A 14,017-nucleotide genomic window follows, 5' to 3' on the forward strand; every position below is an offset into this window, starting at 1 on the left:
GGGATATACTCCTATGTGCTCTGCCTCATTCTTCACTTGTAGAATGGAAGCTACAAGAAGTATCTTTCTATTTCATCTTAAATTATTGTGTGGTTGGTATACTTTATTCACACCCCTCCCCCCCCCCAATCTGGTTATAAATGTCTCTGAAGCAGGGACTGTCTTATTCAACTTTCAGTTGCAGTGCCTTGCTTATTATGGGTATTCACTATTTGTTGCAGTGAATAAAAAAGGTAGCGAAGTGAGGAGGCTTGCAGATGTTGAAGGATCTTAAGGGGAGGATTTCTGTATTCAAGTCATCTCGACGCCTCTCCTTTTCCCCTTAGGAATGTCAGCTCAGAGAGGAGTGAAGCTCGCCGGAAACTTCGGGAATGTGATGGTTTAGTGGATGCCCTCATTTTCATTGTTCAGGCTGAGATTGGGCAGAAGGATTCAGACAGCAAGGTAAGTTAATGGCTGAGTGAATTCCACTTACAACAACCATGAGGTACCTGAAATGCATGCAGACCTATTATCCCAGACTTTTAAATAACATTAGATATGTAAACCAGCCCCTACTCCCTAAAATGGGTATTCACCTTAGAAGAAAAATGTTTTCTTTAGAATTTTCTTCACCTCTATACCTTAAAGCTCTTTTGCCGTACTTCCAAGGTTGTTCGTTTTACTAAGCAGGAAAAAGTAAAAGCTTAAGGAAAAAAACCCTAGGTTTTGTGTCATCTACCAAATGGTGGCAACCTTCCGGTAACCTGGGGCTACAAGGATTTTGAGAAGCTTGGGGCACTTTGAGGCACTGAGAGATGATGGATTGGACTGTGCTTTTTGGATCAGTATTATAATAGAATTATGGAAACCTGTACTTGCTGGGAAATCCCTATAGGCATTCTTTTCTCTCATTGAGCCTTTTCTCTTATGTTCCCAAGCTTGTGGAGAACTGTGTTTGCCTTCTTCGGAACTTGTCGTATCAAGTTCATCGAGAGATCCCGCAGGCAGAGCGTTACCAAGAGGCACCTCCCAGTGTTTCCAACAATACTGGGCCACATGCTGCCAGTTGCTTTGGGGCCAAGAAAGGCAAAGGTGAGTTTTAGTTCCTCTTTCTTGCTCTTTAATGTAGGACTGGGAAAGAAAGGAATACTTTTAGTTTTAGGTGCAAAATACTTGCCGAGCAGTATAGGAGTCTGCCTAGTCAAGTATGTCCTTTTGCTGTGTTGCTGCTTTCCTTGTGTTGTGCGCTTCATTCAAGGTTGTGGTGGTGGTGGTGGTGGCGGTGGCGGTGGTGGTGGTGGCGGTGGTGGTGGTATCAGTGATTGGGGCAGTGAAGGATGAGAACTCAACTAATCTGGGGCCTTCTCCCCATTCCTCCTTTGTGTTTCCTGTGTTTTTCTTTTCCTCTCTGCTTTTCTGCTTATTTGCTCATGATCCTGTTGACATCTTTCTCCTGCATTTTTCTTCCTTCATTTCTCTCCTCTGCTTTTCACCTTGGGTGACACACTGGAAGATGAGTGGTTCTCCAGAGGTGAGTGGAATCTTTAAAGGCGCTTATCTATTTCTAATTTGCATGTTTTGGTTTTAGCTTCCCTAGTATTTCCTTGCCTAACCCTTCCCTGTGGATGCATGTAGGAAAATTCAGTTGAGGAAGACCACTGAAACAACTTTAGCTCTTCTGAACTAATGGCCCATGGCATGCTATTTCTGGGCAGCAGTCCCAGTTACCAGAACTCAGGACAATAGCAACAACCATGGTTGTCCTTATCTTACCTCTCTGCACCTGTTTTCTGTCCTTGTTTCTGCACATCCCCCCGCTGGGACAAGCTGGGGGCCTGGATATTCCCCTCCCCCCACTCCTCAGTACATCTCTGATTCAAAGATTTTGATTAAAGAATAAAGAATGCTACAGGTTGACTCTTTCCTTTCTTACACTTTTTACCTCTCCCCCCTTTTTTAATTTCCAAAGGGAAAAAACCCACAGAAGATCCAGCAAACGACACAGTGGATTTCCCTAAAAGAACTAGTCCCGCTCGAGGTAAGTTATCTTTTTTTTTTTTTCATTCTCCAGGGGTCTCAAACATAGTCCACAGGTAAATATTTGGTATCCGAACACTAGACTATACATCACTGTTCTGTCTTCTCTGATCTGTGGACTTGAAGTGATGGTGAAAGTATTGGGAAACTATAGTGTTATAGTAGTAACTTGGAAAGCACTGCTTGTTATGGCAGCCATCCACATTACTGAGGGTAGGATAAGGTTCTGATGGAAGTCTAGACTTAGAAACTCGGGTACCCTAAGTAGCCACAGTAGTTCTTGGGACTTAAACTTTACCTCTTGATCATAGTTTGGATCTTTATATCCATCCACACAGTGAGTCCAAAATTCCCAACTCTCCATGGATATAAAAATTTTAGATGTTGTTAATCTGCGATAGGCCCTTTTACTTAGTCACAGTAAAGGTGGGCAGAATGACTTAGTTAAGTTAGAAATAATTCATTTGAGTTGAGGAATCATTAACCCTGAGTATACTGTCAATGAGCAAATGAATCCCCTGAGTACCCATGCCCTGACTGCCAAGCAAGGCCAAAGTAAACGGGGAGAGAAGAGGCAAGGAGGGAGGAGAGAAACGTTACATATGATGAGTTGATATCTGTTCTGCTCTTACCATGGACTAATTATTCTTAAGGAGGCATGGAATCAAATCCCTGAGTTTGCTGTTGGTGGGTGGAAGAGTGAGGGAGCCTAATGGTACAGGAGCATAAACCCATCAACCCGGAGTAAAGGCTGGACTTCAGCCAGCCACAGCCTGGTTCATAGGTACTGATAAGCACCCTCTGCTTTCTTATCCTTTCCTGCTTTCCTGTGTAGGCTATGAGCTTTTATTTCAGCCAGAGGTGGTTCGGATATACATCTCCCTCCTCAAGGAGAGCAAGACTCCTGCCATCCTAGAAGCCTCAGCTGGGGCTATCCAGAACTTGTGTGCTGGGCGCTGGACGGTGAGTACCTTTTAGAAAATGGGCTTGGAGGTGGGGGCACTTAGCTCACTATTTTGCATCCATTTGTAATCTGTTCCACCTTCATGTGCTACTTCTAGTATGGTCGATACATCCGCTCTGCTCTGCGTCAAGAGAAGGCTCTTTCTGCCATCGCTGACCTCCTGACCAATGAACATGAGCGGGTAGTAAAAGCCGCGTCTGGAGCTCTGAGAAATCTGGCCGTGGATGCTCGAAATAAAGAATTAATTGGTAAGGAGTAGGATGTTAACCATTACCTCAGCATCTAGTACAGTGCTGTAATCCAGCAGGTGCTAAATAATTTATTTATTGAGGTGACTGAGAGGGAGGATCCTAGCCCTCCATAGTTTGTGAATGCAAGGGTAGGAGAGGGTTATACAGTTGACCTTGAACGACATGGAGTGCTCACCCCCACACCGTCAGAGCCATATATATCTTTTGACTTTCAAAAAAAACTTAACTAGTAAATAGCCTATTTTTGACTGGAAGCCTTAGTGATAACATAAACAGTTGATTAACATGTTTTGTATGTTACATGTATTATAAACTAAATTTTCACAATAAAGTAAGCTAGAAAAAGGAAAATGTTATGAAGAAAATCATAAGGGCCCGTCTGGTGTGGCTCAGCGATTGAGCATTGGCCTATGATCCAGGAGATTGAGGTTCAGTTTCTGGTCGGGGTACATAACTGGGTTGTGGGCTCAATCCCCAGCATGGGGAATGCATAAGGCAGCTGATCAATGACTCTCTCATCATCGATGTTTGTATCTCTCTCTCCCTCTCCCATCCTCTCTCTGAAGTCAATAAAAATATATTTAAAAAAAAAAGAAAATCGTAAGAAAGAGAAAATACATTTATAGTATTCAAAAAAACCTGGGTGTAAGTGGATATGAGCAGTTCAAACCCCGTGTTGCTCAGGGTCAACTGTAGTTTAATAGTTCTCAGAAAGATAAGAATCCTTACCTGAGGATATGTTTATTGATTTTAGAGAGGAAGGATGAAAGAGAGTCATCAATTGTTTGCCTCCTGTATGCACTGCGAACAGGGATTGAACCTGCAACCTTTTTTTTTTTTTTTTTTTAATATATCTTTATTGGTTTCAGAGAGAGGAAGGGAGAGAGAGAGAGAGAAAAACATAAACATCAATGATGAGAGAGTCATCATTGATCCGCTGCCTCCTGCACGCCCCTGACTGGGGATCGAGCCTGCAACCCGGGCATGTGCCCTGACCAGGAATTGAACTACAATCTCCTGGATCCTAGGTCAACGAAACTCAACCACTGAGCCACGCCCAGCCGGGCAAACCTGCAATCTTTTGATATGCAAGGTGATACTCCTACCAACAGCCACCCGGCCAGGGCGACAGCTATTATTTTTTAAGCACTTACTTTGTTAGTAGGCCTTGTTAAGCACTTTTGTATGTTCTCATTTAATTGTCACCACTTTAAAAAGGTTCATTTTTTTATAGAATAAGGAAACTCAAGGTAAGGTAAATTAAGCAATTTGCTCAGAGTTAATATACCTTGTAAGTGGCAGAGCCCAGATTTTTTAAATAATTTATAATGACTCCATTCTCTTGAACTATTATAATATTAAATATACTGTTTTCATTAGAATATCTAAAGGGACTGTGTAGCATTTTTGATATAAGTATTCACATTATTTCAATGTGACTGAAAAAGGAAAGAATAAATAAAGGAATAGTAAGGACAATAAATTCATGGTTATTCCAGATCCTTAGCTCTTTTGATATGATAATCCTATAGGAGAATGAAGTGGATTCATAGGGAGAGGACCTGTACTTTATATGGTCAGTGCAGTTAAGAATAGTGTTAGGCTCCTCATAAGGTGATTCAAATGTTGTCCCAATACGTGTTCCTTTGTCTCGCTGCTACAGGTAAACATGCTATTCCTAACTTGGTAAAGAATCTGCCAGGCGGGCAACAGAGCTCTTCCCAGAATTTCTCTGAGGACACTGTGGTCTCTATTTTGAACACCATCAACGAAGTTATTGCTGAGAACTTGGAGGCTGCCAAAAAGCTTCGAGAGACACAGGGTATTGAGAAGCTGGTGTTGATCAACAAATCAGGGTGAGCTTAACACTTAAAATTGCAAATGGAAGAATTTAAGTATAAAGGGGAGTTGCTAAGAAGGAGCTTTTCCTTTTTGTTTCTAAGGTTATTTTCCATTAATTACTTGTAAAATGTGAAGAGGTATTACTGTGTTCTGTCTTAATGGTGATTCATAAATTGATAACAGACTTTTTCATCAAACTTTTTTTTAATATCTTTATTGATTTTAGATAAAGGAAGGGTGAGGGAGAGAGATAGAAACATCAGTGATGAAAGAGTCATTGATCGGCTGCCTCCTGCACTCCCTGCGCTGAGGATCAAGCCCACAACCCTGGCATGTGCCCCGCTCAGGAGTCGAACTGCGATCTCCTGGATCCTGGGTCGATGCTCAACCGCTGAGCCATGCCTGGCTAGGCTCCATCACACATTTTTGTGCATCACTTTTTGGGACAGAATACAGGAACTTGATCTTACCCATTTTGGCATTTATGTTCATACATTACATTATGTTAGAGAGAACAGGTTCTCAGCTTCTTCCCTGGTCTTACATCCAAATTCCATGTGATGTTGCTTTCCTCAAAAGGAACCGCTCAGAAAAAGAAGTTCGAGCAGCAGCACTTGTATTACAGACAATCTGGGGATATAAGGAACTGCGGAAGCCACTGGAAAAAGAAGGATGGAAGAAATCAGACTTTCAGGTAGGATAACTCTTGGGCCTGAGACATTTACCTTTTTTTCTTGGTCTCAGGTAATGCTTCTGTGTTTGGTTTCTTCTCTCTCACTATCACATTAAGTCTACTTTTGACCTGAGTCTCTGGTAGTAAAGAAATCATTTGGTTTACTCCTCCCCCCAAGTGAATGGTACTGACAGTTCATTTGCTGCCAAAACAGCTCTGGTCTTCCTCTGTGTCACAGCGTACTGTACATATTGGTGGCAGTGAAGGGTTGGGGCCTTTTTGACTTTCCCCAAATCTCCAGCAGCCCTGTGATGGACTTTGCCATTTTCTGAGAGTAGGTCTTCTTCTGATAGTAGGAGTATTTAGTACCTTTATAATTTTCTGTTCAGGAACACAACTAGAAGCCATTATATCCTAGTTTGTTTCACTATGTAGGTATTTACTTAACCCTCATTTACTTTTTATAAGAGTTGTATTTGGGATCTAAAGATCTGTGCCCGTTAGGGAATAAGATATGGGTACATTCAGTATCTTACATTGTTGCATTTTATGTTTGCCTCCAGGTGAATCTAAATAATGCTTCTCGAAGCCAGAGCAGTCATTCATATGATGATAGCACTCTTCCTCTCATTGACCGGAACCAGAAATCAGGTACAATATCCAGGGGGCACACCCTCAGCTTTTATTCCTCCTCTGCTATTTCATGGGCTTACTATCTAAGAAATAGGATATCTATTTATTTTTGAGTGAGTCAGCCTTTGGTAGAGGGTAATAATACTTCACTTCAGAATTGTAACACAGAAGCTGGTAGGCCGGAGATTAGAAAATAAAACAGGCAATTAGCCCTGTCTTTGCCAGTAGATTTAAAATGACTGGGAAGTGAACTCTCTAGTTTTTCTATTTTCTCTGAGATGTAATTGACATATGACATTATATAAATGTAAGGTGTGCAGCATGATTTGATATATGTATATATTGCAAAATGATTATTTTTTCTCTTATATTTTCATATAATACCAAGTAATACATGTTTACTGTTGTAAAATTAGACAATATAGACAACCAGAAAAACAACAAAATCATTCAATTCTATTACCCATAGATACCCTCTACTTTTTTGGGTTATATCTTTCCAACACTTTTGTCATGTGAGCAAATACATTTCCCCCCAAAGGTAAATCATACATTTTGTTTTAAAAAAGTATTCTTTTTCACTTAAGTGTATATTGTAACCCTTATATTCTTTCTTTTTTTTTTTTTTTAATATATCTTTATTGATTTCAGAGAGAGGAAAGGGGAGGGAGAGAGAGAAACATCAATGATGAGAGAGTCATTGATTGGCTGCCTCCTGCACACCCTCGACTGAGGATTGAGCCCGCAACCCGGGCATGTGCCCTGACCGGAAATCGAACCCCGATTGCCTGGATCCTAGGTCGACGCTCAACTGCTGAGCCACGCCCGGCTGGGCAACCCTTATATTCTTAATGACACTTGGCTTTTGCCTCTATCAGAGTTCTTCAGATGTGGCTTGAGGATCCCCAAGTCTGTTGATGTTTGTGCTGATGGTGTAAAACCTGCAACGATGTTAACTGCTGGAGGCAGAACATGAACCAGGGCAATGGCACCAAACCAATCTAGTCATTGCACTCTTCACTGCCATACACTCACAGTTAAAAAAGAGCCAGTTTCATTTAAGGATGTGGTTGATTGAGCTGAGAAAATAATTAATTTTATTGTTTCTATCTTTGAGTGCACATCTTTTTAATATCCTGTGCTGATGAAATGGGAAGTACTCGTAAAGCACTCTGCTGCGTACCAAGCATGATGGTGTCTTGAGGAAAAGCACTTGTGTTACTAATTGGACTAACCACTCTTTGTGGAGCACCATTTTTACTTAAAAAATTGACTGACAGAGAATCTATGGTTATTCAGACTTAGGTATTTGGCAGACATTTTCTCAAAAATGAATGCAGTGAGTGTGTCACTTTGAGGGACAATAGTACTTGCCTGAATTTTCAAGTGACAATTATAATTTTGTAAAACTCATATTTGCCACTGGTAGCACCATAATACTTAAAAGACTTTCTAATAAAACCATTGGTGGTGATATTAATTAATGTGATTTTTCGATATTGTATAATGAAACTTGTTAACAGAAGATCTGCATCACTCTTTGAACCAGTATTTTCCAAGTGATCGGTATATGATGTTTTAAAGTAATGCATGGCCTGGCCGGGCGTCACTCAGCGGTTGAGCCTTGACCTAGGATCCAGGTGATCGGGGTTTGATTCCCGGTCAGGGCACATGCCTGGGTTGTGGACTCGATCCCCAGTCGGGGGTGTGCAGGAGGCAGCTGATCAATGACTCATCATTGATGTTTCTATCTCTCTCTCTCCCTCTCCTTTCCTCTCTCTGTAATCAATAAAGATATATTTAAAAAATAAATAAAAATAAAGTAATGCATGGATAATTGATCCATTCAAAGTGCAAGATGGATTTTGATTTAACAGATTACAAAGAGATCATTAGTTTGGAATCAGACACCACATTGCTGTTAACCTTAAGGAAACTCTACTTGTTGGTCATGAGTATACTATCGAAGAATATAAAAAATTATCTGAAAAGACCATTTTCCTCCCCTTTCCAAATACTTACCTGTGTGAGGCTGGATTTTCTTCATATACTTCAACCAAAATAACATCACAGTAGATGAATGCAGGAGCAGATAAGAGAATTAAGCCAGACTTTAAAGATATGTGCAAAAATGTAAAACAGTTCTTTAAAAAATTATGTTAACATGGAATAAGTTTAATGTTACTTTTAAGTGAAATAAATATTTAAAATTTCTCAATACAGTAGATATTAATACATATGACCACATCAGTGACAGTTCTTTGGATCCTCATAATTTTTGAGACTAAGAGATCCTGAGACCAAATAATTTGAAAATTGCCAACTTAGAGTGAATGGTTTCTTCTATTAGGATTCTGTTGTGAAGGGATCTCTTTAAGTCCCATGGGAGCTTTGTCTGGTACATAGTGGGCGCTCAGTAAAAATTTGAGAGGAAAGGAGGATAGAGGGCAATTTTTATGATGAGTATAGATTTCAAAGAGTTTGGCTTTTGAGTTGGATAACTTTCTGTCTTCCTATAGATAAGAAACCTGATCGGGAAGAAATTCAGATGAGCAGTATGGGATCAAACTCAAGATCCTTAGGTGGGTGATTAATTCCTGCCTAAGGATATGGAGTAATACTTCACTGGGATGAGGAGAACTGTCTGGCTCTATAGTGTTTTCTGGCACCCTCACCACTTACCATTCTGGAAGAGCCTTGGCTGGACATTTCCATTTGGAAAGATGACTTGATCCATCTACTTCTACATTCCCACTTGCTCAAAGGTTTTAAAAAAAAACCTGCATATGCGTTCCCTATTACTACAGAACCAGCTCTGTGTCCCTAAACTGTTATTCATGGCCCTTCATAGTCTCACGCTGGCTCCTTCTCTCCATGGGCTCTGTTTCAGCCCACCTGGCCTAATTTGCCATTCTCTTTCTTCACTCTATAGTTTTTTTATTTTGCTCATGTCATACCTCTTACAAATGTCCTTCCTGTTTGGTTTTATTAATTTTTCTCATCTTCAAAGACAACTGAAGTGTCCTGTCTCTGTTTTTAGGTCCTTATTAACCGTGGCAGCACAACTCACTCTCTGTTATTTCTTAATATGCAGATCTCTTCCCTTTAGCTTTATTAACATACAGGGTAGGGCTAAAGTAGGTTTACTGTTGTGAGTGTGCCAAACACAGTTTATTTTTGTATTATTTATTAATTATTGTATTTTTCATACAAACAGCTATAAACGTACTTTTGCCCACCCTGTATGTCATACTCTGCATATTTCATATATATTGTCTTCCCAATTAGATTCAAGTTCTCTCTAAATCAGTAGCCACCAGAACTTAATGCCTTTCCGGAGCATTTGGCAAAGTTCAGTTCCTAATAGAGGTATCTGATTCACACTTAATCTGCTTAGTATATATTATACACTGGAGGGAAATATCATGTTTCTGTGTGCTTTTTTTCTTTAGATAACAATTATTCTGCAATGAATGAGAGAGGGGACCACAATAGAACACTGGATCGATCCGGGGATCTAGGTGAAATGGAGCCATTGAAGGGAACACCCCTGATGGTAAAATCTCTATGAACTGTTATCCTTCTATGGCTGATTCTCTTTTGAAGCCTGTGTGTTTGTGAAATAGGAAAAAGTACCTGTGAAGGATGGCATCCTCTCTGGTAGGCGCTTTTGGGAAAAGGAGGAGTTTTGACTCCTGTTGGAATTTCTTGGGCCATTATGCTACAGTGGTCGGTCAAGATGGGGGAAGGAAGACTATAAACATGTTACTGACATGACTAACGCCGACTGACCTATTCTTGTATATCACTCTCTTCCTATCCTGGCTGTATTTTCTCAAAATCTTGCCCTTCTCTTATTATTGTCCTGTTTGGTTTGAGTTTATAGATTAGGGCATTTTCCCTAGATCTGGCACATCCTCACAAAGTTCCTATTTCCTTACTCTCATACTAACAAATTGCATGTGTTCACAGCAGGACGAGAGACAGGAATCTCTGGAGGAAGAGTTGGATGTGTTGGTTTTGGATGAGGAGGGAGACCAAGTGTCTCCCCCCGCCATGGTATGTCCTCCAGCCACCCCCAAGATCATCGCTGAGGAAGGAGGCCCCTGTGTGCCAGCAGTTTGCTAATCATGCTGATCTGATCAGGCCAGAGACACTAGTCTCAGCCATGTGGTGCTTGGGGTGCTATTCTGTGATTACCTCGTAAGAGGCTGGGACCGGCCGCTGGTGATCTGATTCTCCACTATGTGCTACTTTCCTCCCTCCAGATTTGTTCAACTGTCTTCTGGTCCTTATTCCAACCTTATAACATCTCTTTCTCTTTTTTCCTTACAGCAGAAGATTTAGCACCACGATCTCCGCTACATCTGCACATATAATATATGTACTTTTATTTTTTGGTGGTGAAATGGACTGATGATTTTCCCCTTTCTTCGCTGGACTATTGTGCCAACTGCCAGGCTGCCTCCTGCCCTTATAGCCCTAAGTGGCTGCCTTCTTTCCATTGACTCCTAACTTCTTCCAATGAAGTTTAATTGTTCCTGCTCCCCACTCCAGATTCTCTCCAATTGCTCCCAAGAACCCTGACTCAGTTATATGCATATCTTGAGAAACTGCTGCAGATTAGCTCTTTCGCCAGCTCTCCCTGGAACTCTTGGCCTGTGTGGAGGGAGGGAGAGAGAATGGGAGTCTTCACAGTGGGAGTCTTCACTGGAAGCCATGGGAAGAATTGGAAACCACATGCTACATATACATTATACAGCAATCTGATAAACTGATGATTCTTAATCAAGATTTTTTTTGCTGGTGGGGAAGGGACTTTTTGTTTTTTGTTTTTTTTTGAGACCGGGAAGTGTGAACTCTTCCCTTACTCCTAATGACTATTTTTGAAGCAAAGAAGGCCGGCAACATTGGCACATACCATCTGGCAAGGGCCCTTGAGTAAGTGAAGATCTCCTAGAACTGAGATTAAGAAACCTGGCTTTCCTTATCTCCAGGGCAGGGACCATCAAGGACTTACAGACTCCATCTCTTCTGCAAGCCTCGTGCCAATGCTGGGGTGCTGCTGCCACTCCCCCTTACTGAGGCCGTCCTAACCCTCCCCTCCCATCCTGTGATAATGTCTGCTAACTTGGCTTTGCCATTTTCAGGAGGCTGTAGAAAGAGGAGAATGTGTCCAGGAAGACTTTTTGGGTGAGAAGGAGCAGAAAGATGTCTTCTGGGGAGGAGAAAGAAGCTCTAGGAGGAGCTAGTAGGAATGTACATGAATCAGTCTGAAACTGGCAGGAAGCTTCAAAGCTGGACTCCCCCTGCCCTTTCTCCTTTCCCACCCTACAGCCCTGTCCTTCCTGCCTGCTCCCTGGATTGGTTGGCTGACTAAAGGACTTGATGTACATACTTCTGCCCCCTTTACCCTAAAAGGTGGGGGTCGCCCCTGGCTTTGCCTCTTCTTTGTGCCTTTGGCCTGGGGTGCATCTCTTCCTTCCCTTCCATGTGCCTTTCTTTGCCTCTGCAGTCTCATTTCTCATGATTTTGCAAATTATATTTTGTTGATTTTTTACCCACTATTGGCCCTAAATAGCAGAAAGAAGAGGAGAGGTGACCTAGAGACCCTCAGATTCTCCAGTGGGAATTGGTGTAGCCTCTAATTTCAGCCATAGCAAGCTTTTGCTCAACAGTGTATAGTTGGGATTTTGCAAAAATTCTGTTCTGATGTCTCAAAATGAGGTTGGTGGGAGGAGTGAGTGGTATGCCTCTTACTCCTTAGGTGCCCAGAGTGTACCGTCATCTCTGAAGGGGTTGCAGGGAAGCCATGCCTGCCCCCATACCCAGGTACCTCCTCCTCTCACTTAATGTGTATTAGCTGGTTGGGCTTGAGGGATCAGCTGCTATGCTGTTGTTTTTAAACCCTTCCCCATACTTCCCTCTGACTCCCCTTAATCTAAAGCTCTGTTCAGTGCGAACTGGAAATCTTCACCTTTCTCTCCCCTCCCCTGTACCTGGAGGCCATGGGGTGAGAGAAAAGTGCAGGGCCCACTGGCCTTTCCCCTCCCCCCATGCATTGAAATCCCTTACTTACCCTTTCCGCCTTTCCATTTCTTCCTGCTCCTTTTCTGGCAAAAAGGAGCCTTTTCCTCTCCGACCCTAAGAGCATAACGCACAGGGGAAACTGCCGCCGTCCAGACCTGGCCCACTCTGGGTTTCTCTTGTCCTCTGCTCTTTTGCTGGTGCTCTTTTTCTTGGTGGGGTGTGGGTACTAGAACAGCCATGGGCTTTTGGGGACCTTTAACTGCCTTTTTTTTCTCGTTAATAGAAACACTAAACATTCAATTCCAGAGAACCAAAAATCGCACCTTCCCACCGAACACTACTAAGGGGCATGTCTTCTGCTCCATACCTTTTCTGTTTCTCTCTCTTGTTAAGCTTTTAAAAACAAATGAGTTTTTTATATAAATAAAGTTTTTAAAGTGTGTATGTGGGGGTCCTGTGTCATTTCTTCAAACTATATCTCTTCCTTCCTTTCCATCTTGGTTGCTATTTTATGTATTGGTGTTATTTTTCTCTCCAGAGCACCAAGAGGGAGTTGTACCAGGATAGATTTATTTTGAGCTCAATCTCAACTTTATCAAGCAACATTCTTTTTAACTGTATATGAAACATTTTTCCTCTGAAGATTCTTAAAAATTAAATGTGACTAAGTCAAGCCCAAGAAGCTTATTGCTAACTTAGAGATAGGAACGTGAATATAAAGAATTAATGACTTCCTTACTCACTGGGATTCTTTTGCAACATTGGCAAAATGAACATTGGCAAAACAAACGTTGAATAAAGCCCATTGCAATACAAGGCCCTCTCGAATGTAGCATTATGGGTAGAAGATGGGAGCTACCACTCCAGTGCCCTCCTAATGATGAAAATGTAGAATTAAAAAGCTCATGTGTAGAAATATTAAAAATGGCCATACTGTTGCTTCTCCAGCTATCTGCAACCGTTTAGTAGGAAGATAAGGGACAGGCCTGTGTGGCTTCCTTTGTGTTCTACCAAATATGTGGGTGGGTAGCAAATACTTGTTGGATTACCAGGGGTTGTCTTTACTGTAGAGATCAAGGATTAAGACCTATGGAGAGAGACTTATTTTTCTGGTGCCCATATTTTCTGTTCTATAATAAAGAGCCTCGAGAATTTATCTAAAATGTTTCTATATGCCCAGTCTTTAGATTAAATATATATATAGCTGCTGCTGCTGATGTCTCAATTTTGTGGAATAGGTCTTGGGTATGAAAACTTGCTGAGGCTAGTGAGACCAGGAAATGTAATCATTTTAACTGATACTATTTCAAGTTTGATACTTTAGTTTTAGGTTAGAAGGATGAAGCACAGAGCCAGATCTGTAGAGTTCACTTTCCAAAGTGGTTTGGTAGCTCTACCTAAGACAGTTTTTTTAAAACCTGTATCAATACCTACCTCTGGTGAATGGAATAGACTTTATTGTATTCTTTATTATCCACTGGCATTGAGCTGTGTACAAACCTTACTCTCCCCTCTCCCTGGGTTGGTTCATTTGTTTTATCATTCATTCAACAAATATTTATTGAGCATCTTCTATATGCTAGGCATTGTGGATGTTAGATTTTA

At 41.4% G+C, this 14,017-nt stretch overlaps 1 protein-coding gene across 5 annotated transcripts in view; it reads left to right on the forward strand.

Annotated features, from left to right (window-relative positions):
* Nucleotides 1-12,854, forward strand: part of CTNND1 (catenin delta 1) — a 43,709-nt gene extending 30,855 nt beyond the window's left edge. For 3 of the 5 annotated variants that reach the window (XM_016200514.2, XM_016200520.2, XM_016200515.2), the window contains 11 exons: nt 327-444; nt 921-1,074; nt 1,496-1,513; nt 1,952-2,020; nt 2,855-2,982; nt 3,081-3,231; nt 4,898-5,090; nt 5,656-5,770; nt 6,313-6,400; nt 8,902-8,964; nt 9,835-10,335. In XM_016200514.2, the coding sequence (XP_016056000.2) occupies nt 327-444; nt 921-1,074; nt 1,496-1,513; nt 1,952-2,020; nt 2,855-2,982; nt 3,081-3,231; nt 4,898-5,090; nt 5,656-5,770; nt 6,313-6,400; nt 8,902-8,964; nt 9,835-9,953 (1,216 nt within the window). In that variant the 3' untranslated portion in view covers nt 9,954-10,335. Of the gene's footprint in view, nt 1-326; nt 445-920; nt 1,075-1,495; nt 1,514-1,951; nt 2,021-2,854; nt 2,983-3,080; nt 3,232-4,897; nt 5,091-5,655; nt 5,771-6,312; nt 6,401-8,901; nt 8,965-9,834; nt 10,336-10,717 lie in introns of those variants that run through there. The other 2 variants (XM_016200516.2, XM_016200517.2) reach the window with 2 other exon arrangements.
* Nucleotides 12,855-14,017: the final 1,163 nt, after the last annotated feature.

Source organism: Miniopterus natalensis, chromosome 11, assembly GCF_054644295.1.
Source record: "Miniopterus natalensis isolate mMinNat1 chromosome 11, mMinNat1.hap1, whole genome shotgun sequence".
In the NCBI taxonomy this organism is placed as follows: domain Eukaryota; kingdom Metazoa; phylum Chordata; class Mammalia; order Chiroptera; family Miniopteridae; genus Miniopterus; species Miniopterus natalensis.